The sequence below is a fragment of the Mercenaria mercenaria genome, chromosome 3, assembly GCF_021730395.1.
Source record: "Mercenaria mercenaria strain notata chromosome 3, MADL_Memer_1, whole genome shotgun sequence".
Taxonomy (NCBI): Eukaryota; Metazoa; Mollusca; class Bivalvia; order Venerida; family Veneridae; genus Mercenaria; species Mercenaria mercenaria.
In genome coordinates, this window is record NC_069363.1 from 57,211,000 (window position 1) to 57,234,047 (window position 23,048).

The 23,048-nt window shown below is 33.6% G+C and overlaps 1 protein-coding gene across 1 annotated transcript; it reads left to right on the plus strand.

Moving 5' to 3' along the window:
- Positions 1–280: 280 nt before the first annotated feature.
- On the plus strand, positions 281–13,231 carry LOC123524654 (ankyrin repeat domain-containing protein 29-like). The gene is made up of 8 exons (XM_053538669.1): positions 281–433; positions 4,736–4,846; positions 5,518–5,616; positions 7,491–7,589; positions 8,461–8,658; positions 10,971–11,069; positions 11,600–11,695; positions 13,088–13,231. The coding sequence occupies exons 1-8, from the start codon at positions 422–424 to the stop codon at positions 13,214–13,216; spliced, it is 843 nt and encodes a 280-aa protein (XP_053394644.1). The 5' UTR covers positions 281–421; the 3' UTR covers positions 13,217–13,231.
- Positions 13,232–23,048: the final 9,817 nt, after the last annotated feature.

Here is a 23,048-nt window from a genome sequence, read left to right on the forward strand (position 1 = left end):
ATAATGTATTTTGTACTTCTTTGCTTTACCTGTTGCAGCACTATTTTCCACTTCCTCAAACACCCATCCCTTATTCTATCCCTTTTTGTATTTTGCCTTTTATTTAGATGTTCTTGTAGTTGGATTTTTGAAGCAAACCTTCTACACTATCTATATGTAACACCGACTTAAAATAAAATTTGTATCTTGTATACGTATGGAGACTACCAATGAATTTCGGTAGATTGCATCTTTCGGTTAGTATCGAATCTTTGGTTTGATAATTTGACAGCGAGGGGAAACAACCAATTACTTCCGGAAAAAATATGTGTCCCTAATTTGGAAAAAAAATAATCAAAATCTTGTATTTAGTCCATAAGAGTATAAACTGCTGTTTGCATTATTGCCGAGAAAATAGTGTAGCATTGTCTTTTTGACCAAAATGTCGTTAAAGGTATTTAGATACACCATACTTTATGCTTTGAGCACAGGCACGAGTATCGGATCTCTTAACTTAAGCATATGATTAGATAATTTGATTAGAAAATCTCTTTATAACCCAGATCGAACCAAAATTCAATATACATACTTTAGATAAATGATATGAAATAAGGCAAAGCCTCAAAGTACTATCAGGGGTGTGGAATTCCTATGTCTGACTCTGGGGACTTCTTGCCGGCGGACAAGTGCATAAATTTTTTTCATTCTGTTTGTCAGTGGACAAGCATACATTTTCAGGTAGAAATTGAGCAAAAAGCAAGAAAAATTTAGTAATGCTATTGCTTGAAGTTTATGGAGGTGATGAAATAATCTTATCTACAAAATCCATGTTTTACCCACCAGTGCCCACCCAATTGCCGACGTTTTGTAAAAAACATACACTTGATTTCAAATTTAGCATCTCTTCCACTTTCTGATTGGCTCTTGGTCTCGGTCTTGGATTTTGCATACGGTAACTATGAATAGAAACCGGAAACGTAAACAACTTTACTCACAAACTTTTGGACAAATTCGTTGTTAAAACTTTGGTCACCGGCAAAAACAAAAATCAAAAGCACAGAGAGATCGTGAGTATGATTTTTAAAGCTAGTCGGATGATTTCAAGAGTCTTGATTTTCTGAATTCTGCTGGCTTTGCACGGGTAATGTTTCGGCATGGCATTGTTATTATACTGAATCAGTTGAAGGTTCCCCAGCCTCGCCGATGCAACTTCAGCCTTGTATACAGGCAAAGTGTTGATAGCTTTTTTTCGTCACAGCTACAGTAATATCAAATGTGTAGAACTACCTTAATAATTTTAGTGCAGAGAAAACATTTCTGGGTAGGCTGCTACACCAGGTGCACCTTGTTAGCTTATGGCGAAAGTTTTAAAATCCATCACTATGACTGTGTGAAAGTATACTCACATTACCATAAAGCAAGATTTTTAAGTACTTCAAGCTCTCAATAAGCCCCTTTTAAATAATGTACGGGTTGATCCTCAGAAAACAGGATACACCTCACACATTGCTATGAGGAAAAGGCTATGTACAGATGTATTATCTACCATTATTTTGCATATATATTTAGTTTCAAAATGAAAAGTATTGCAAGTTTCTAGCCCCACCTGTCCATGAAAAATCTGAAATGGTGCAAAGAAGAGCAGTCAGATGGATACATAACAACTTCCACAAAATGATAGTGTCTAGTATTTGCAGGATTCTCTTGGCCAAAGGTAGTAGGAGAACAGACAAACTGATGCAAAATTAGTAATGTTCCATATGATTGTCTATCCACTAGTAGCAATTCATGGCCAAGTTTTTTTTTAAAAACCCAGATGACTGACTCATCACACAATCTTGCAGCAAAGTGTGTTTTTTAACCTGATTTTACAGCTATTGTCTGTATAACTAACAGTCTTTTAACTGTTTTCAGTGTCACTTTCTCACTTCTGTGTTTCACTCTCAATACTTGTTTAAAACTTAAAATCTTTCTCTTGCGCTGACTGGGCATCTGTTAATAATACCTAAAAGTAGAGTTAAACATTATTGTAAGAGAGGTAGATGAGTCCGATACTTGTGCTTGTGTTCAGATATAGCAGTATTGAATGTTCCAGCAATGAAGGCTGTGGCTAGTTGCACAGTCCAATATGACTAGCCTGAAATTCTATCCATTTATGTGAGTCGCGTACATCTAGACAATCCTGTATAGGACAGGTCATTTGTACATAGGTTTTTGAAACATTAGATCATTTACTTTCTTGCTCTTTTAAAAATGTTTATTATACGCCCGAAGGGACGTATTATGTTGTACACCTGGTGTCTGTCTGTCCGTCCGTTAGCAATTTCGTGTCCGCTCTGTAACTCTTGAACCCCTTAAAGGATTTCAAAGAAACTTGACACAAATGTTCACCACACTGGGATGATGTGCAGAGCGCATATTCCTGATGGCTGGCTTCAAGGTCAATGTCACACTTAGGGGTCAAAGGTCGTATGAGTGTGTTTCATGTCCGCTCCGTAACTTTTGACTCGCTTGAAGGATTTCAAAGAAACTTGACACAAATGTTCACCACATTGAGATGACTTGCAGTGTGCATGTTCTTGATGGCTTGCTTGAAGGTCAAGGTCACACTTGGGGGTCAAAGGTCATTGCTCTGTAACTCTTGAACCCCTTGAAGGATTTCGAAGAAAGTTGACACAAATGTTCACCACATTGACTGAGAGGATGTGTAGAGCGCATGTTCAGGATGGCTAGCTACATGGTCAAGGTCACACTTAGGGGTCGAAGGTCATATCTTCGGGCGTATATTGCTCCGCATTACGGTGCTCTTGTTGATTAAACAAGAGTTTTTGTTTGAATTTGTTCAGTGAATGAAGGTTGATCATTTTGAATATTGTTGTGATACATTTGTATAAATATGAAGATTCATCAACACGCTGGTCAAATCAAATAAATTCAAATTAAATCAAAATTTATTTATTGTCTGAGAGATTTCAACAAAGTAAAATAAGCTTTGTACTGCTTTTTACCGACAAGGTAGAGGATTTGTCATCATCAGAACTTTATTGTATAGATGGGGTTGTAGGGAAAAAGGATATCACTAAATGCGTATCTGTAGGACTAAGTAGTATAGAATAATAGTGAATAGGGTTTCTATAGTTCTGATCTTTAAACTTTAAACATTCTTTTTACAGATTTTATTTTAAATAATGATTTTGACAAAACAATTATAATGTATATTTATTTTTAAAGTTATTCAGTGGTATTCTAGAGTCGTTATCAGGAGAGGTAATACAAATGAGCCGTGCCATGGGAAAACCAACATAGTGGGTTTGCGACCAGCACGGATCCAGACCAGCCTGCGCATCCGCGCAGACTGTTCAGGATCCATGCTGTTCGCTAACGGTTTCTCTAATTGCAGTAGGCGTTAAAAGCGAACAGCATGGATCCTGACCAGTCTGCGCGGATGCGCAGGCTGGTCTAGATCCATGCTGGTTGCAAACCCACTATGTTTGTTTTCCCATGGCATGGCTCAAATAATCTTGGGGTGTAAGGTTCAGCAGTTAAATAGCAAGTCTATTTTTATGTTTCCAGGTAATCTCCCAGCTGCAGGCTTATTTTCCCCTTAATTTGAATAAATTGTATGGATTCAGTTCTTGCTTTTTGTAGAAAATTCAAAGAAATTTAATTTTATGCAAGTATTTATTATTTATGTAACTTACACAACAGAACCATAAAAATGAGTATTGTGTACTCCAGTGAATAAGACTACAAGATTTAGATGGGACATTATTTCAACCGGGTTAAAAGACAAAATTTAATACAAGTAGTTATTAACAATTTGAGTTTGAATTTCTGTTCATATACAAATGTATCATTGTTTTTTCCAATGCCGAAAACAAAAGAATGTACACTAAGCAGTGATATAAATTTTGAGGCCAAACAAGGATCAACAAAATGGTCAAAGATTTTGAAAAAGTTAAAATATTTATTAAGTACTCGGTACAGGGGTCAATTTTCAGTCTTGATTTTGGTGCTCTGTATTCATATTAATAGATAAAATGAAATTAACAAAGAATATTTTATCGGGATTATTTCCCCTTACTTTTTGTATACTATTTCATTTTTTTGTTAGAGATTTTGAGCTTTCATTACTGCCGGTTATTTTGGTGATGGCTTGTGGAATTTGTTTGACTTTTATGTTTTAAAGGAAGTCATATGACAGTCAGCATCTTTTTTTGCAAGCTTAGTGTGTTGGATCTGTAGAAGCAAGGGTTTCAGTATGGTCTTAAATATACTGCAGTTAGTGAAGAGTAACATTCCTGCGGCCTATGATATGCTGCAGTAAGTTAAGAAAAATATCTCGGTGGCCAAAGATATCCCAGAAGATTTCTGTGGCATAGGATTTACTGCAGTTATCTAAGAATAACATGTCTTTGGCCTAAGATATACTGCAATTAGTTAAGAAAACCATTTCTTCGACCTAAGATATACTACAGTTATTTAGGAAAAAAAATCTGTGACCTGAGATATATTGTAGTTAATTAATTAAAAAAATGTACTACGTATATTTTACATTATAGATGTCATACACATGATATCTGATATATCACAGCCTTAAAAGATAATAAAGTTGTACAATGCACTTAGAATATTTGCAATGGTATGAGAATAGTACAGAGATAACTTGCATAGATTTAAACACAGTACAGAGATAATGCTCAAAGATATCGAAATAGCAGCAGGATAAATCATATAAATTCTTGATATTTTACAGAAGGAGACACCTTCAGACCAGCAGCTGCATCTTGCAGCACTACAGGGAAACCTAGAGCAACTGAAAAAAGTCCTCGATTCTGGAAAAGTTCATGTTGATTGTAAGGATAAGGTAAAACATTTTCCAGTCATTTGATTTACACCAATTAAATCATATTTTTAATAAAAATGAATGATTTTGTGCAGTCATATCGTATACCTGCTAGACTGTCAATCCAAAGGTTTGGGGTTTGAATACTGGTCTCTGAGATGCATTTGAGTGTCTCCCACCTAACTGAGAGGCCAGTACTGGTTCTTCCCAGGAAAGACTGCCTCCTGTATTGGTGCTATACACCGAGCATGTTAAAGAACTACTGTCTATTCACAAAGAGCTAGGTTAAATTAGCTGGATAGGCCTGTATCTGAAAAAACGATTTCTCTTTCTCTGTTCAGGGGGCTTTGTCTTACTCTGTCCCTCTGGTCAGATTGCTGTGTCTGTACTAGTAGAGGATGAACTTGGTGCCCTGAGTGGCTGCCTTTGCTCTATGTAAAGTGCCTTTGAACATGTTTATCATGAAAAGGACGCTATATAAATCTGGTATAATATATCAAAGAATATCTTTAATTATTTCAAACATTTAAAGAAAGTGAAGTAGACAATGATTTTCACAGAAAACAAAATTTCATATTATATCTTATTAAAGTTAATTTAATATAAGTTTACATTGTTCATCTTTAATCAGTCATCATGTTTTTTATGAGAAATATTCATATTGTGAAACTTGGTATGTGTTTGATTTTCAGGAAGGAACAACCCCATTGATTCTTGCCGCTGCAAATAACCATATAGAGTGTGTGAAAGAATTACTGAAAAATGGTGCTGACGGGGGTGCAAGACGATTGGTAATCACTTTAATCTTGAAAAACTGTTCAATTTTTAGCTCACCTGTCACAAAGTGACAAGGTGAGCTTTTGTGATTGCGCGGTGTCCGTCGTCCGTCAGTGCGTCCGTCCGTGCATGTGTGCGTCCGTAAACTTTTGCTTGTGACCACTCTAGAGGTCACATTTTTCATGGGATCTTTATGAAAGTTGGTCAGAATGTTCATCTTGATGATATCTAGGTCAAGTTCGAAACTGGGTCATGTGCCTTCAAAAACTAGGTCAGTAGGTCTAAAAGTAGAAAAACCTTGTGACCTCTCTAGAGGCCATATATTTCACAAGATCTTCATGAAAATTGGTCAGAATGTTCACCTTGATGATATCTAGGTCAAGTTTGAAACTGGGTCACTTGCCATCAAAAACTAGGTCAGTAGGTCTAAAAATAGAAAAACCTTGTGACCTCTCTAGAGGCCATATATTTCACAAGATCTTCATGAAAGTTGGTCAGAACGTTCATCTTGATGATATCTAGGTCAAGTTCGAAACTGGGTCAACTGCGGTCAAAAACTAGGTCAGTAGGTCTAAAATTATTAAAATCTTTTGACCTGTTTAGAGGCCATATTTTTCAATGGATCTTCATGAAAATTGATCTGAATGTTCCTCTTGATGATATCTAGGTCAGTTTCGAAACTGGGTCATGTGCGGTCAAAAACTAGGCCAGTAGGTATAAAAATAGAAAAACCTTGTGACCTCTCTAGAGGCCATATTTTTCATGAGATCTTCATGAAAATTAGTGAGAATGTTCACCTTGATGATATCTAGGTAAAATTCAAAACAGGGTCACGTACCTTCGAAAACTAGGTCAATAGGTCAAATAATAGAAAAACCTTGTGACCTCTCTAGAGACCATATTTTTCAATGGATCTTCTTGAAAATTGGTCAGAATTTTTATCTTGATAATATCTAGGTCAAGTTCAAAACTGGTTCACATGAGCTCAAAAACTAGGTCACTTTGTCAAATAATAGAAAAAACGACGTCATACTCAAAACTGGGTCATGTGGGAAGAGGTGAGTGATCCAGGACCATCATGGTCCTCTTGTTTTATAACTGGATCATATGATTGCCCTCTCCATTGTACAGTTATCACAATGTATGTACTTATTTCGACTTACTGTAAAACTTGATTCTTTGCGAGTTATTGATGTTGCTTAGCATAGTCAAAGACAGGAACTTCTATTTATTATTGATGTTTTCTTTCCCCTTGATATTTCTTGAAAAACAAAAGAGAAACATCATGTCTACTATGTCTTATCAAATATTTAGGTGTTTTCTATTATTTATTAGTTGTGATGAAAAAAGAAATGTGAAAATACTTTGCAGGTAATTAGATAGTAGTTAAGATAGATACAGTGTACTATGTACCGGTAAGTGTTGTTGGGAGACAATTGATGGAAATGTACATTAAAGATGGTTACTTGTTTATTTTGAAATATGAGAGTTTGAGATTTCATACATATATGCCTTTTATGGGTATGCTTTCAGCCCTTTTCCAGGCATATGTACAGATGGAGTTTAATCATACTGATTTTTACAGTTGAAAGATTTATTTATAATTTATATTTTTCAGTAAGCTTTTATATGGTGTCAAAATTAAGACCATTATAATTTTTATAAAACACTATAAAATCTAAATTTGCCACTCAAAACCTTGTACATTTACTTGTAGCAAGTAATTTCATTTATTGAACAAATTTAGCACATGCTTTGCAGTTTATTATCATGTACATGTATTAGGATTTACTTAACATAAACATGTTACATATCATCCCTTATACTGTGAAACACAGCTGTAAATGGAATGTACATTGTTTTAACTGATACAAAATAATTATTTCAGACTGGGACATGTGCGCTGTTCTTTGCTTCACAAGGAGGTTTCCTGGATATTGTGCGGTTATTGTTGGACAGTAGTGTACCAGTAGATATACCTAGCTATGTAAGTAAGAAATACTTTACATATTGGGTTTCAGGAAAACCTGGCTTGATGACAAATCATCTCAGTATGGAGGTAGAAAATTTAATTTACAAAGGGGAGAGGTAGTCTTGTGGTTAAGGTCATCTCAACCCGGAGATGATGGGTTCTTGCCCAACTGGTGTCCCGACCATGCTTTCTCATAATTGAGCCGCGCCACGAGAAAACCAACATAGTGGCTTTGCGACCAGCATGGATCCAGACCAGCCTGCGCATCCGAGCAGTCTGGTCAGGATCCATGCTGTTTGCTAACAGTTTCTCTAATTACAGTAGGCTATAAAGCGAACAGCATGGATCCTGACCAGACTGCACGGATGCGCAGGCTGGTCTGGATCCATGCTGGTCGCAAAGCCACTATGTTGGTTTTCTCATGGCGCGGCGCATATGACACCAGTTCTGGTCTTTCAAGCAGACTTGAGAGTGATTCATATAGTCACAGTGAAGCTAGAATAAATCAGTAGAAGTAAAAATATTATTGTTTGAATGAGATGTTGAAATATGATTATTGCTGTACAGGAGGCAGTAAGTTTTGAATGGCCATTTTGAATAAAAAGCAACATTTATAATACAGCTAGTAAGTGCATATATTTTCTTGATTGTAATGGCAATATTGGTCAGCAGCTTTTCATAGAAGGTATGTTATACTTTTTAAGACAGTGATTTGTTCTCATATATAGAAATATTCTATGCAAGAAGATTTATAGCGTAACCATTATACTGTGGGTCCAGTATTTAGGAATCAAAAACTAGTTCAACACTTGTGATAATGCATAATCCATATTTAGATCAAGTTAGATCCAATCTAAATATAAAATATTAAATTTTGCATTTTCAGGATGGAGGTACGCCACTGTTTGTTGCCTGTCAGTGTAATCATTTAGACGTCGTAAAAGAACTGCTAGACCGTGGGGCAGACATTCATGCACAGATGGTGGATGGGGCTACACCGCTGTTTATTACTGCACAAAATGGGCATAATCATCTATTATCCTTCCTTGTCAAACAAGGGGCAGAAATTGATATGAAAAGAAAGGTTTGTATAAACACAGTTACTACACTTTCTTCATACATGAATACATTTATTGCCTGTCTGTGCCTATTGAGGTACACAAAAACAAAGGTTTTTTTGTTAGAGATTTTTATGTCATAAAGTAAAATTACAGTAAAACACCGCTCGCTCGAGGTCGCAAGGGGATGAGCAAAATGCTTGAGTTACCCATGGTTTCGAGCGACCCAAACATACATGCGAAGAAAATTGAAGTTTGCTTTACAAATTTTCATCGAGATCATTTGCAGAGTAAACGGTGATGCTTAATAATAACATACTTGTTACATTTTCAAAAAACGTATTACAAACGTTATCTATGATAGACGTTTCAATATGTAATTTGTAAATGGCACATGTGAAGAAACAACTAAGACTTATTTTATTTTTATTTTTCAACAAGTGCATATCAGAATTATCGTCTCAATTTTATGAAAAGGCTTTATTATTTCCTTCATTTGCATGCAAACAACTGCTGATTAAAATACTAAGATCTCATAACTATCTTCTCGATCCTGCAGAAAAGATGTTTTAAGTAATCAGTAACTGATCGAAATTTGATCAATAAAACTTTTCTTCAACCTTTTATCAATAATTAATCTCATTATAAGATGAAATATACCGACAAACAAACATTTAAGATAGTTGGGGAGTAGACCACGCAATTCTCACGGTGTGTGAAAATGTTTAATTAACCAATACATTCTGACTGTAAAAATTTCGACACCTCTGCTCGAGTTTACCAGAAGAAACGAAGTATAAATTAATACACAGGGACCAGGTGTCATGCTCGAGCGATCGAGTTATCGATGCTCGACCCAGCCATAGTAATCTCACATAGAAAATAGAAGGAAATCGGCGGGGACCATATCAATTGCTCGAGCGAGCCCAGGTGCTCGAGTCATCGATGCTCGAGCGAGCGGTGTTTCACTGTATTGTAAAATCATAAATATATATTTGGGACTAATTTTCATGGATTGCGTGGTTGTGAGCATCCTGGAAATAAAATCCAAACAAAGATATACCATATAGATGTTCATTTTATGTTCAAAACCTGAAATCCATGAAATATAACAAATATTCCTCACCTCGCCAAAACACAAAAATCTAATGCGCAAGAAATGAAGTGAATCCACAGTAGTCTAACACATTTAAATGCCATACTGGATTCTATGCTTGTGAAGGAAGGCATGTATTAACTGCCCTTTTAGTTAGTTTTTCTGTCCATCCGAAACACTTTAGGTTTATCGCAGGAGTCTGGTTGGTACCTGCAAGGTCACAGGAAAAGACCTTTAACCCTGACCCTGCCACACAGGTAAGGGCAGTAGAGATAGACCCTAAAATTTTCAGTGATAATATTACATTAAATAAAGTCTAGAAATTGATTTCCAAGTCCTTGAAATAACCAAAAATGATTTCACAAATGTGAAGTTTATGATAGTTTTGTTAATATCAGTAACAGAAGTTTTAATTTTTAATATAAAGTTGTGATCCACCAAGAATGACAACTCTTGCCTTGGGCTAGTACTTATAAGTAGAGATCTATTAGTTTACTTCCCTTGCAATTACACAGTTGTGTGGAAAATGAAAACTGTTTTAGACACAATATCATACTTTTTTGCACAACAAAATCATTTAGGATTTATTCATTTGTGTTTGATTTACCCCTCAAGACATGGTTCCTATGATTTTGTCAATTTACTTATGGTAAAAAATTAACTTTTAACAAGCCAATAATAAAATGAAGTACCGGTAAGTAACTAATAGTGCAGATAATACAGTTTTGCTTGCATCAAAATGTCACAATAGAACCACTTTTGTAATACTCAACACCAGGTAGGATTAGTAAAGGTGCAATTATATTGATACCTATTTCCTATGCCTAAGGGCAGGGGCATTTTACACTTATTAGATGCATCTCCTGTAATTATATACATTTTCTCCTGAGGAAAATACATAACAAATGATCATTTTCTCCTGAGGAAAATACATAACAAATGATCATTTTCTTGTGAGGAAAATACATAACAAATGATCATTTTCTCCTGAGGAAAATACATAACAAATGATCATTTTCTTGTGAGGAAAATACATAACAAATGATCATTTTCTTGTGAGGAAAATACATAACAAATGATCATTTTCTCCTGAGGAAAATACATAACAAATGATCATTTTCTTGTGAGGAAAATACATAACAAATGATCATTTTCTCCTGAGGAAAATACATAACAAATGATCATTTTCTAACTAAGTCTGTAATATATATTCTGCGGTTAAAAAGCTTTTGAATTTTTCAGGATAATGCAACACCACTATGGATAGCTTCACAGATGGGACATTTGAATATAGTGAGAGAATTACTGAACAATGGTGCTAAAGTTGATACTGTGAGAGAGGTAAATACATGTTTTGTCAACATGTTCTGTACTTGTCTGGCAGCATTAATTTAAGCATGTTTTATCAACAAATTCTTTGTTAAATTTTGACGTTGTCGTCATTGACGTCGTTTGACGTTGACGTCGCTTCCTTTGTTATGTTTATTTTGAACCCTGAAGAAGGCTAATCTAGCCGAAACGTTGGTTAAAAATAAAGTGACTTGTTTTAAAAAGTTTTTGTAGTTTTGACTACTTTTACTATTTATGTGCTTGGCAAGTAGCATTTATTTAAGAATTGAGTTTTATCATTGTGCGTGTATAGGAGTGACTTCCGGCAAATCCATGGATAAAGGGCAAATAGTTTTTGCCATTCAAAAAGTATTTTATTACATGAATCAGAAATTAATGGTCATGGTTTTATTTTCATTGTTTTTGTCTTAATAGCCAAATAAACATTGTGTTGAATATAAACCAGTCATTTAGCACAAACTATTGACCCATGATTTCTATAAAGTGTTGTGTAATAATTATAAATAACATGTATGTTACAGGATGGTGCTACCCCACTGTTCAAGGCTTGTCATAAAGGGCATTTAGAAGTGGCTGAAGAATTACTCAAACATGGAGCTTCTGTGGCATTGTTAAAGGTAGGTTTTGTCAGTTGCTGACTTGGAATTACTTTCTCACTGCTGTGGAACCAAATTCTGTTTAGTGGTAGAATTTATTTATTAAGAAAGCTTACATATAAGCTGCTCCATGAGAAAACCAACATAGTGGGTTTGCGACCAGCATGGATCCAGACCAGCCTGCGCATCCGCGCAGTCTGGTCAGGATCCATGCTGTTCGCTGACAGTTTCTCCAATTCCAATAGGCTTTAAAAGCGACCAGCATGGATCCTGACCAGACTGCGTGGATGCGCAGGCTGGTCTGGATCCATGCTGGTCGCAAACCCACTATGTTGGTTTTCTCATGGCACGGCTCAATTATAAGCTGGCTTGTGGAAGTTTGTTTGTTCTGTAAAGTGCTTATCTGTGCCTGAAATGAACTCTAATGAGAATATACAGGCCATTCTTCACTTTCAGTGCTGGGAAGTTGCCATGCAACCTAAATTGTGTCAGTTTGACTTAAACCCAAGAAAACAAACCAACCAACACTGAGAGTTGACTGTCTTAGTATCTCTGTACAAACACCAGCTTAATGAAAATCAATGTTTCTTATTACAGAACTGGAGCAGTCGGTCTGCACACGTCACAAAATCATTATCATCGGAACGCATGGCAAAAATATGCAAATTTTTACATGTTCGCACGCATTTAATGTATAATATGTATAATATACTGACTAAAGGTTGAGTTAGGATTGCCTTGATTACAAAATATATATATTAAAGATAAAAAAATTCAAATTACTTGGATCCGGTATATACAGGAGTCTGTAATATATCACAGGCATACCAGATCTGTTTTTAGTCACAGTCAAAGACAATATTGCTTTTGTTTAAACTTACATAATACTGTGAAGTCATCAGTATTCGTGGGGGACTTATTTTCATGGGTATCATTGTTGTCAGTTAATGAAATTTAATCCCACAAGTAAAGCTTTCATTTATTTCATATTTAAAACTTGAAACCCATGAATTTATATCCCCACAGCTGTTTTGATCAAAACCATGAAGTGATTACACAGTACTCGTAGATTGATGCAAAATTTATTAAAAATTACTGTTTCAAGGACTTACTATTTAGAACAATTTAGTCAGACTGTTTGGCTAAAATACTTATATTGCAAATGTTAACCCTAGTGATAACGCTGGTAAGTGAAGAAAATTCAGTTTAAGACTTACTCATATGTTGACTAGATATAATTATGATTGATTAATTTGTGGTGAATGTTGCGCTACATTCGCAATTTACATATTTAAAGTAGTAAAGTTTAATTCATTTGATGATTATTTTGGAGTAAAATATATAGAAGAGGAAATATTTGACTGAAAGATGAGCATTGAATATCTTTAATCAATGTCACACTTTGTTTTATAGAATGGTGAAACCCCTCTGCATGCAGCGGCTTTATTTGGTCATATGAAGATTAGTCGATTACTCATGTCCTATGGGGCAGATAAACATATGAAAAATAAGGTTAGTAATTCAAGTTTGTTCATTTCTTAAATACACATTTTTGGAAAAAAGATATTTCATAAATACTGTAACATCATAGATATTCATAGGAGAGAAGGTCAAGTTGGTTTTGTGGTTGCATTGATTAAAGTACATAAATTCCAACAAACTGGTAAAATCCCATTTGTTGGATGTTTTTAAATCGAAATTCATACAGCGGTCATTTTGGCCAAATCCACTTAATTTATGTATTTGAAATTGTTATAATTTGACAGTATTCATTGAATGTGAACTGATAAGTTTTTTTTTTATTTCAAGAAAGATTTTGTCATTAAATGGCTGAAAGTCTCTTGTAGAAAATTTTGTGTACGAAAGTAAAAATACCTTATTTGTTTGTATTTAGTTGTGTAAGAAATGTTTGTGAAACTGAGGACATCCTTTAAAGGCATAATTCTTGTTATATGGCTGCAATATTGATAGAAAAATATATTTGTATTATTTTCCATATTTTTTTATTGTTATTTGTCTAGTTGAAGGTTTGATTGCAGAAGTATTGTGAATCCATCTTTTGATTACCCTTATGCTCTGACAATGTAGTTATGTATACATCGAAGTAATGCTTGTAGCCATAACATTATCATATTATTATATTGATTTTATTTAGACTTCGTTAACTTATTGCCATAAATTGGAATTATTGTACATTTAGCAAGACTGATTATTCAAGAAAGATTTGAATCCATCTTTTATTTCAAGATTTGACATGATCATTATGGACTGAAATAGCTTGTTGCAAAATACATAAGGTTAATCTTTATGTCATGGTAAGCTTTATCCAACTAAAATAAAGCATATGATTCTTTAAAACTGATTAAGACACTTTAAACATAGTATGCCTGTTATATGCAACGAAACATTAGATCAGCACAATGCAAACATTTGGGGTTCAAATCTATAAAATGGCACAACTTCGCCGACTTGAGGAAAATTACAGTTCAAGTCAGATTGAAGTGTAATGTTGTTAAATTTATGGTCTGAACTTTTTAAATTAGGATACAGCACAATGCAAAATTTGTGTTCAAATGAAAAACAGAGCACAGATCTTTCCAGCGCGTATGCCTGAGGAAAATTAGGCAGTTAATCAAGTCACATCAATAAGGGACATGTTGTTAAATATTACTGAAGAGTGAAACTGCAGAACATTTTTATTTAAACCAAGAAAAATTAAACGGGCAACAAGTTTGACATGAGTTAACAACAAGTTTTACATATGTAGGCAACATTTTTTACATATGTATTTAAGGCTTTGTTAGAAATGTATGGATGCTTTTGCACTGAAAAATTATCAGTGTAATATCCACATAAGTCACTGCGATATTTTGTGACTTTTCTTTCTATTTATAAATCTGCAATCTAATTAATATCTAATTTTAAAAAACAATATCATAAATATTTGAATGAACTGGGTAATTTCAACTAATTTGATTGACATATGTCAATTCTTGATATCAATAAATAGAATTGCAATGAAATAACTTTTTGAATTCTTAAATTTGCTCCTTTGTATTGTTAATGTGCATATTAATGTCATCTGCACTGGAGTGTTGATATTTTTGTTTTGAAATTTTCTATTGTTATTGATGTATGCATTTTTAAACTGCCTTCCAAAGGCCACATCATATTTAACACAATAAGTCATTCATCATAAACTATGCTGATGTTCTCATCAAAAATATATTGAACATAAGGCCTAAAAAGTATTGTTTGTTTCCTGTAACATGCCCCCTAAAAAATAGGGTAGTTAGGTAAGAAAATACTTTTTTGTGGGATTTTTTTACAATGAAGAAAGAGAAACTTTCCTTGAAAAGTACAAAAAATAGCGAATTCATTGTATATAAAAAAAAATTCCTATGCCATAAAAACATTTAGGGTCGCAGCAAGTTTTTAGGGTAGGTCGGGATATTGGAAACAAACAATTTTTTTTTAGGCTTAATTAAGAAAATGAATGAAAAAATCAGAAAGTATCATATTTTCCAATGTAGTAGAAAGCTGAGGCGTGTGACAATTGCCATTTTCATGCAGTTGTAAAACCAAATTCGAGTAGATTGCTGATTTGGATATGAAAAATTGCATTGCACTTAGCTAGTCAGTGCTTAAAATTGTTTGTAAAATGTGCCAGTATTGTAGTTCAGAAAGCTACGCAAAGTTTTTGAGTTTGAATAAACTGACTTTAATAAAATATCGTTTTTGCTTGCTTCTGGATTTTTTTTGTGTTGAATTATGGAAATTAGGATTTTGAACAGTGTTACCGGTGCTCTAAGCCATTTGCAGATTGTTTTATACAAAAAAGTCTTCAACCAAATCTTTAGTATTATTTTCAGATTTTGCAATACAATTAGACTGGTTCTAAATTTCATTGTTGAGTATATGGTGTACAGTCCAACCTGTGTTATTCAACCAGTCAAGTAAATGAAACATCTAAAATGTAGACAGGTACTTAATGCAGGAGCAGATTTTATCAAGCCATTTTGGACTTTTTAAAAAAATCTACGAGGTATTGTCGTCACTTGATTGTCGACATTGGTTAAAATTTTTGTTTAGGTCAACCTTTTCTCAAAAACTGAAGAGTGACAGCTTTGAAACTTTGCACACTTGTTTATCATCATTAGGTGACTATGTAGGCGGCCAAGAACCATAACTCAAATATGCATTTTGTCAAAATTATGGCCCATTTTGTACTTAGAAAATTTGAGTTTCTTGGTTTAAGTTTTTGTTTAGGTCCACCTTTTCTCAAAAACTATAAGAGCTACAGCTTTGAAACTTTGCGCACTTGTTTATCATCATTAGATGGCTGTGTAGGCCAAGAACCATAACTCTAGCTGATATTTCGTCAGAATTATGGCCCTTTTTGTACTGAACTATAACACTTTTCTTACATACTGACAAGCGATGGCACCCGTAGGTGGTGATCTTGTTAAAAAAATGATATCTTTCTGCATAAATTCTTTGAAATAAATGTTCAGACATTATAAAAGTGATCTTATTTCTTACCTTTTTCTTAGTGTCATATAAGTGCGTCTTATTAGAGTAAATATACAGTGTATCAAAAAAAGAATAATACTGATCACATTCTAAGGTGACTCTTAGGACAGGTTGGTCTGTATTGACATGTTTACTGTAAAAATGCATATATTTGCTGGGTCAAAATTTCTCGAATTTGAAAAGCAGAGTATGTTCATGAGGTTTAATATTCACAAAATTTGAAAAATGGTGTCATACTTTAATTTGAATTATACTAATGGTGAATATTTACGCAAGGATTAATTTTCTCGAGATGTAGGACCTCACGAATATAGCGAAAATTAAACCCTCGTGAAAATTTCTGCTTTTACAGTATTGGAAAAAATGATGACATTGTTAATGGGGAAAACTCCTGCAGATAATTTTTAGTTGTTAGAACAGGTTAATTAGTTTTTATAGGTAGTGTGCTGTAATTAAATGTACTTGCTAAAGCTGTTTGATGATATTCATAGCTTGATATTTGTGACACATTTGTTCTTCCAGAAAATCAAAAAGTATTTTGTTTGAAAGTGGCTTATGAATTCTGTTGTTATTATTTCTTGCCATTTTATGGGGTTTCTTTTAAATCAAAGTGTTGTGATATTTATTAAGAAAGCTTTTTTTGTGTAAATATTGTCTTCGGCCTTTTTTTGATATTTGTTTCCAGTCCTTTTTGTTTTGTTGATTGTTTGGTTGATCATTGATTTATGTTTGATTCCAGCTTTTAAACCCTTCTTTTCATTTTGTTTTTTTTAGATATTTAGATGCTGGTATGGATTTTAATTAGATTTTATGTGATTTTAATCTTGTTCATGTCCGATACAATACCATGATTTATTTTGATGGATATAATCGGAAATTAAACATTAGACCAGAGGCTTTGACTTAATATTAGAAACTGATATTTAATTTTAGAATATACAACCTTCACTTTTTTAATGATTTTTTAGTAAATATTATGTTTTAAGTTAATTTTTCATTTTAATAAGATGTATTTTAAATCTGATATTCTGTGAATTTTTTTTGGCATAATAATGTGTAATTGATTACAAATGTATAATCATTGTTATATAGGATATAGTAATGATTAGATTCTCAGAGCTCTGGTGAGTTCAGACAAACTAGAAAGTCCTTTGAAAGGGTCACTTGGCAGAGTGCCCAAAGGTCATTGACTACACCCAAGCCCCACATCGCTGTGGGTTTGAGCCCACTATAACTGCGAGGGTTTGAGCCCACCATATGTGTTAGGGTTTGAGCCCACTAAATGTATGAGGATTTTAGCCCACTGTATGTGTATGAGGATTTTAGCCCACTGTATGTGTGAGGGTTTGAGCTGACTAAATGTATGAGGGTTTAAACCCTTCAAAAGTGTAAAAGTGTGAGGAAGCTATCAAGCAGACTAATAGAAGGATGAAGGGCCTTCAAAGGAACCTGTAATTGCGTAATGCATGGACAGCCACATTGGGTCTTCTACAATCACTTATATAATAAACTTAAACTTAATATAGAAGGTCACTTTTTGACCAAAACCGTATTGGTGTGATTTAAAAAAAAACAACAACACAGTCCCTATTTACAATCTAAGTTTTACCCATATAGCCAAAGACTTTTTAAGAGTATAATAATTTAATATTATTCACTTTCTTTGGATGTGTTTCAGTTGTCAGCCACTGGATTCAAAGTAAGATTTTATAGTGGGCAGAAATTTGGGAGGGTGATCCGTTTTAGGTCCACATAACTTGATTGTATCTGGGTGTTACTGCTACTTTTGTTCAATACTGTTTCAAGAATATCTATCTTGTTTCAAGTTTGCCAGACCTGAGAATCTAATTATTACATTCATGTAGCCATGTAGTATAATAGAATTATTTATATTAGCGCATAAAATCCAGAAAATAGTGCATGATAGTATTGATTGTGTTATGATTTAACCAGCATATATATGTTTAATAGGACAACATGTTGATATTTTGTATATATCTGTGATATCCATGATATTTGAAGCTTCAGAAGCAGAAATTTGTATGTAGCTTTCGTTTTCGTGACCTAAATCTACCCAAATCTGCCTCTGATAACCCTTCACAATATCAAGTGTTAGGCCAAACACAATAATATTTGCTTGACTGTACATAGTTACTTCCATACTTTTGCTGTGGATTTAGTGTATAATAAATACTTTAGTTTTGCTTAACATGATCAACTGACAAAAACCTTGTATGTCAGTTTTACGTTTGAAATATAACATTTAATTTACAATCTTAAGCTAGAATGTTTTCAAAATTTGATTCATCAAACTTGGTTGCAGTATAATCAGTTCCAAGAGGAAAATGCTCAGAAAAGTTTCAAATTATTAATTCATCTGGTTTAAGAGCATTGGTCATTTTTATTTAAGTAATACACAATCCTTAAGGCTGAGTTTTTGGTTTTCCATTTTTAGTGATATAACTTGAAAGTGAAACAAATAATATTTTCATTTGACCTTACTATATTGTTATAACGCTCATTATAATGTTGTATACTGTGTAATCTCATTGTAGTTGCCATATTTTGTAGAAACTTTATCCATGTATTTATAGTATGCAGGATATTTTATGAAATCTCCACTGAAAAAGAGTAATGTTGATATTCTGTGCTAGTGTAAATGATGAATTAAGGCATTTGTACGAATCATGTGTATTTAAGTAGGACATTGACTAGCTTTTTTAAATGGCTGCCTCATATTGTGCAATGTTGCTAATTTATTCAGAAATGTGAGTAGAAATTAGGGCAATTAGGTGTTTTGCATAATTTTAGGAATTGAAAAAATGAATTATGCTTTAATTAGTTTTCATACTTTCAAGTGTGTAGAAGTTATTCAGATTATATATTTATTATTTTGCGAGCCTGCATGTAGATAACCTTTCAAAGTGGCAGTGTACTGTATGCACACAAAATTAATGCTTTGAGACTGGAGTTTTTATCTTTTCTTAGCTGTCAGTATTGAGTTATGAAAATTTGTGCGCTCACAAACTTGAGCAGTTCTATTCCAGTGATCACCAAATTTGTTTAAAAGTTTATGGGCATAGTATTTCATTGAAGATTGATAAACAGCTGGATTCTCTGTGTCTCTGAAGTTATTTGCCTTTTAATTTCTCAAAATTGCAAAAGTTAACATGAGCAGTTCTTACCTGATATTCATTAAACTGGGTCACAATGTTAATGGGCATAATATGTTGGGCAAGCTTGATAATCACCTTGACTGTGCTATTGACTCTGGAGTTATAGCCCTTGAATTACTAAAAATTGCTAAAATTTACAGTTTGTGCTCTCTAACTGATGTAGTTCTATCCAATGTGCACCAAATTTGGTTATAATGTTTATGGACATCATATATCAGACAAGTTTGATAAATAGCCGGATAGTCCCAGTCACTCTTAAGTTATGACTATCGAAAAACTTCTTATTTAAAAAATTGATATTTTCTGCAAAATAACAAGAAATTCTTATCCAGTGTTCACCAGACGTAGTAGGTATCCAGCTGGATATTAAATTTGCCAAAGATAGTATCATACTATCTTTGGCAAATTCAATATCCAGCTGGATACCTTAGTCTTTGTTGCTTTGGAATTTTGGCTCTTGAATTAGTTGAAATTGAAAATAAGACATGTAGTATTCTCAATAAATAGAGTATTTTGAAAGTTATTTTATGTTGTTGATAAAGGTGTACTTTTATTAGAGCACATGCCAAGCACATGAATCTGACTAGTTGTTGCAAGGCCAATCAGGGTCGATCTATCACACTGGAGGTCAGAGGTTTTGATAGCTCCAGACTTTACTCGAATGTGTCTTCTGCATTTATTGAAAATTTGAACTCCTTTTTTTTTTTTTGCACTAATGTTCATGTAAATTGTCTCATGCAAGGTTTTGACACATAGTCTCTAGATGTGATGCTGTGAAAATACTTGTTTATCTTAAGCTTATGTTGAAATAAACCAATTGTTGAGAGTTTCTTAGATGTAATGTTGTGTTAAAAAGCTTACAATCCAACAGTATTTACATCTCCACCATTGCCTTCTTTTTGCGTTAGAAATTAATCAGATTTTATGCAAATAGGGTTTGATTTAATGTTGGTAGCAAATGGAGAAGTGGTTTGTTTGATTGTTGCTTTTATTTCATCATTTACTTTGATTACATAACCGGTTTTGTCCCAGGCTATCATGTACACTGTCCCACCAATCTGCCATAGGTCTTTTAGTCGATTTCAGGTGAAAATGATATTTAGCAAGTTTTATGTTTGCATTTTTGTTTTCATGAGTTTGAATATATTTTAAAAGCAAATACAGAGTATCAAGAACATTGTTCTTGGCCCAGTGCCATCTGTTTCCTCTTTTTATTTTAGAAAGTTATTTCAATCATTCTGCTCACATAAAAAGAAAATATGTGAAACGTTCTAGCCTTCATTGTGTAAATCATAGGTTATTTCAGAAGAGGTTGATATTGACTTCTGTTTTAAAAGCTATTAAATTATGATGTACATGTGGAGGTTAAGATTTCTGGAATGCAGTAGGTGAAGACATTAATATTTGGACATAAACAGGAATGGTAAAATGGAACTTATCCACATCACTTGTGATTTGCTTAGTGGGAAAACATAATGAATGACTAGATAAATCTAAAATGTATAAAATAAAAGTTTCATTGTATTGGCGTACTTTAAAGGGGCACACCTTCAGATATATCTTCTTTTTTTTTAAATTTAGAAAATGCTTTCATTTCTTAATTTTTGTAAGTAGGAAGTGAAAATACACTGATTCTGTTATTTTATATGAAGTAATTTTGTAAGAAAAGTCTTATAGACTTTATATTATGTAAAAAAAAGCCAGTCATGCAATTGTTATGTGACACAAAATAGATGAAATTTTATGGTATTTTACATCTTTATTTCACATCATACTCATAAAAGTAATAATTTTAACATATTTATTTTGTACACATTTAAAAAAAAATTCTGAAATGTTTATGGTCATCTAGCGGCAGTGCCCTTTATTCCTCATAATAGTACCATTTTATATTTATATAACAGATTTCTAACACACACTAATTGAGGAAGCTGCTGTTGCATGGAAAATGTTTTGACTTTATGCAGAATGTCACAATGATATTATATATATATGGAAATTATTTATTGCTTTATTTATTGTATCACATTAAATCCCAGAAGCATTTGCTAGTTTAAGTGAAAAATGATCATATACGGCTGATTTGAGCCTTTTAATTGACCCGGTAATAGTGGTGTGCAATACAGTGCAGTACATGTTCTTGCCATAGTTTAATAAGTAAATAAATAAATAAATTTAATAAAGTCATATACTTGAACTGCTACTTAACCACTGCAAAACAATTTTTCAAGAAGTCAGCATCCAATGTAACAGATTTCAATGTATATTTAAGCTTCAAGTGTTGTGCATATGTAGGCATGGCATTAGAGAGAAATAGCTAATTTAACCCTTTGCCTGCTGGCAGCAAGTGATTCTGCCTTTGCGACCAGTGCAGACCATGATCAGACTGCACGGATGTGCAGGCTGATCTTGGTCTGCACTGTTCGCTGTTCAGTCAGTAAATTTTCAGTTAAAACCCCTTCGAATAATAAATGGTATTGCCCATATCGAAAGATGGACCAGTCCATTTTAGAAATTTAGCAGGCTAAGGGTTAATATGTAAGCCTTGTGGTCAATAATACAGTTGTTGGTTTGAAACTGACTGAAGCAAGGTTTTATATTTGTTTTCTTTTAAATTTTTAGACTTAAATTGCCAGAGAATATTCCTCTGGTTGCTGTGTCATTTTGACCATCCTGCAGTACACAATAATGTATGCTTCTCAATTGTACACATTTCATTTAGTTTTCAGTGAATTTATGGAGGAATCATATGCACCAAACTTTTCAAACTTCTAGAGTTAGCTCCACTTATGCTTACTCTTGTGGCTAGGAGCACAATGTATTGCACACTTATGTATCTCCAATTAAAAGTTGGCATTAAATGTCAGATTTCTGAAAGTGGGGTATGGAAGTAGTAAAATTTTTGTGCATCTCAAAGGTTTTTGGGACACTTAGATTTGCCTTTGTCTGTATGTCTGTCCATCTGAATAAGTGTCGTGCATATCTCAAAATGTATTTGACATAGAGTTGTCAAACTTCATAGAATTGTTATACAGCATCAATGTCTCTAAAGGTACGGCCCTTGACTTAGTCATAAATATGTATAAATGACTTAACTGTTTGTGTTATTTGTCTCAAAAAGTGTTTGACGTAAGATCCTGAAACATAGATAAGTTTTTCAGTATGTGAATTTGTGCACTTGGGGCTTTGTTTTGATTTTACTCGGCCATACCAGAGTTGTGGTCCTTGTCAAAAATTTGCTTTAAGGGCCTAAAAAAGTTTGTGTTGCACATATATCAAAAAATATTTGATCCCCACTCTCTCCCATGAAAGTTTACAGTACAGACTGTACAGTGACAGTAAGTGCAGTAAGTGGGGGCACCAGTGTCCTATAGAAACCCATGTAATTTGTCTCGAGAACCAGTTAGACCTCAGAAGGCACCTGTTAATACAACACATTGACAAATACCACAGGTTATAATATACAGGGACACAGTCAAACGGCTTTAAGAGTAAAACACAAGTTTGATTAATATTTGTAAAATGCCGAATTACACCAAAAAGGACAATATGATTTGCATATATTCAATGATTTTTGAATTGTCCTAATTGTAAATCTTACTCCAAATAAAACCATTCTTGAAAAAAAATCACATGTTAAAAATACAACTGTTATGAAATTTATT

Coding starts and splice junctions, on each gene's coding strand:
- LOC123524654 (XM_053538669.1), top strand. Junction 7,590..8,460: donor CAGTAGATATACCTAGCTAT/GTAAGTAAGAAA, acceptor TTGCATTTTCAG/GATGGAGGTACGCCACTGTT. Junction 11,070..11,599: donor AAGTTGATACTGTGAGAGAG/GTAAATACATGT, acceptor TGTATGTTACAG/GATGGTGCTACCCCACTGTT.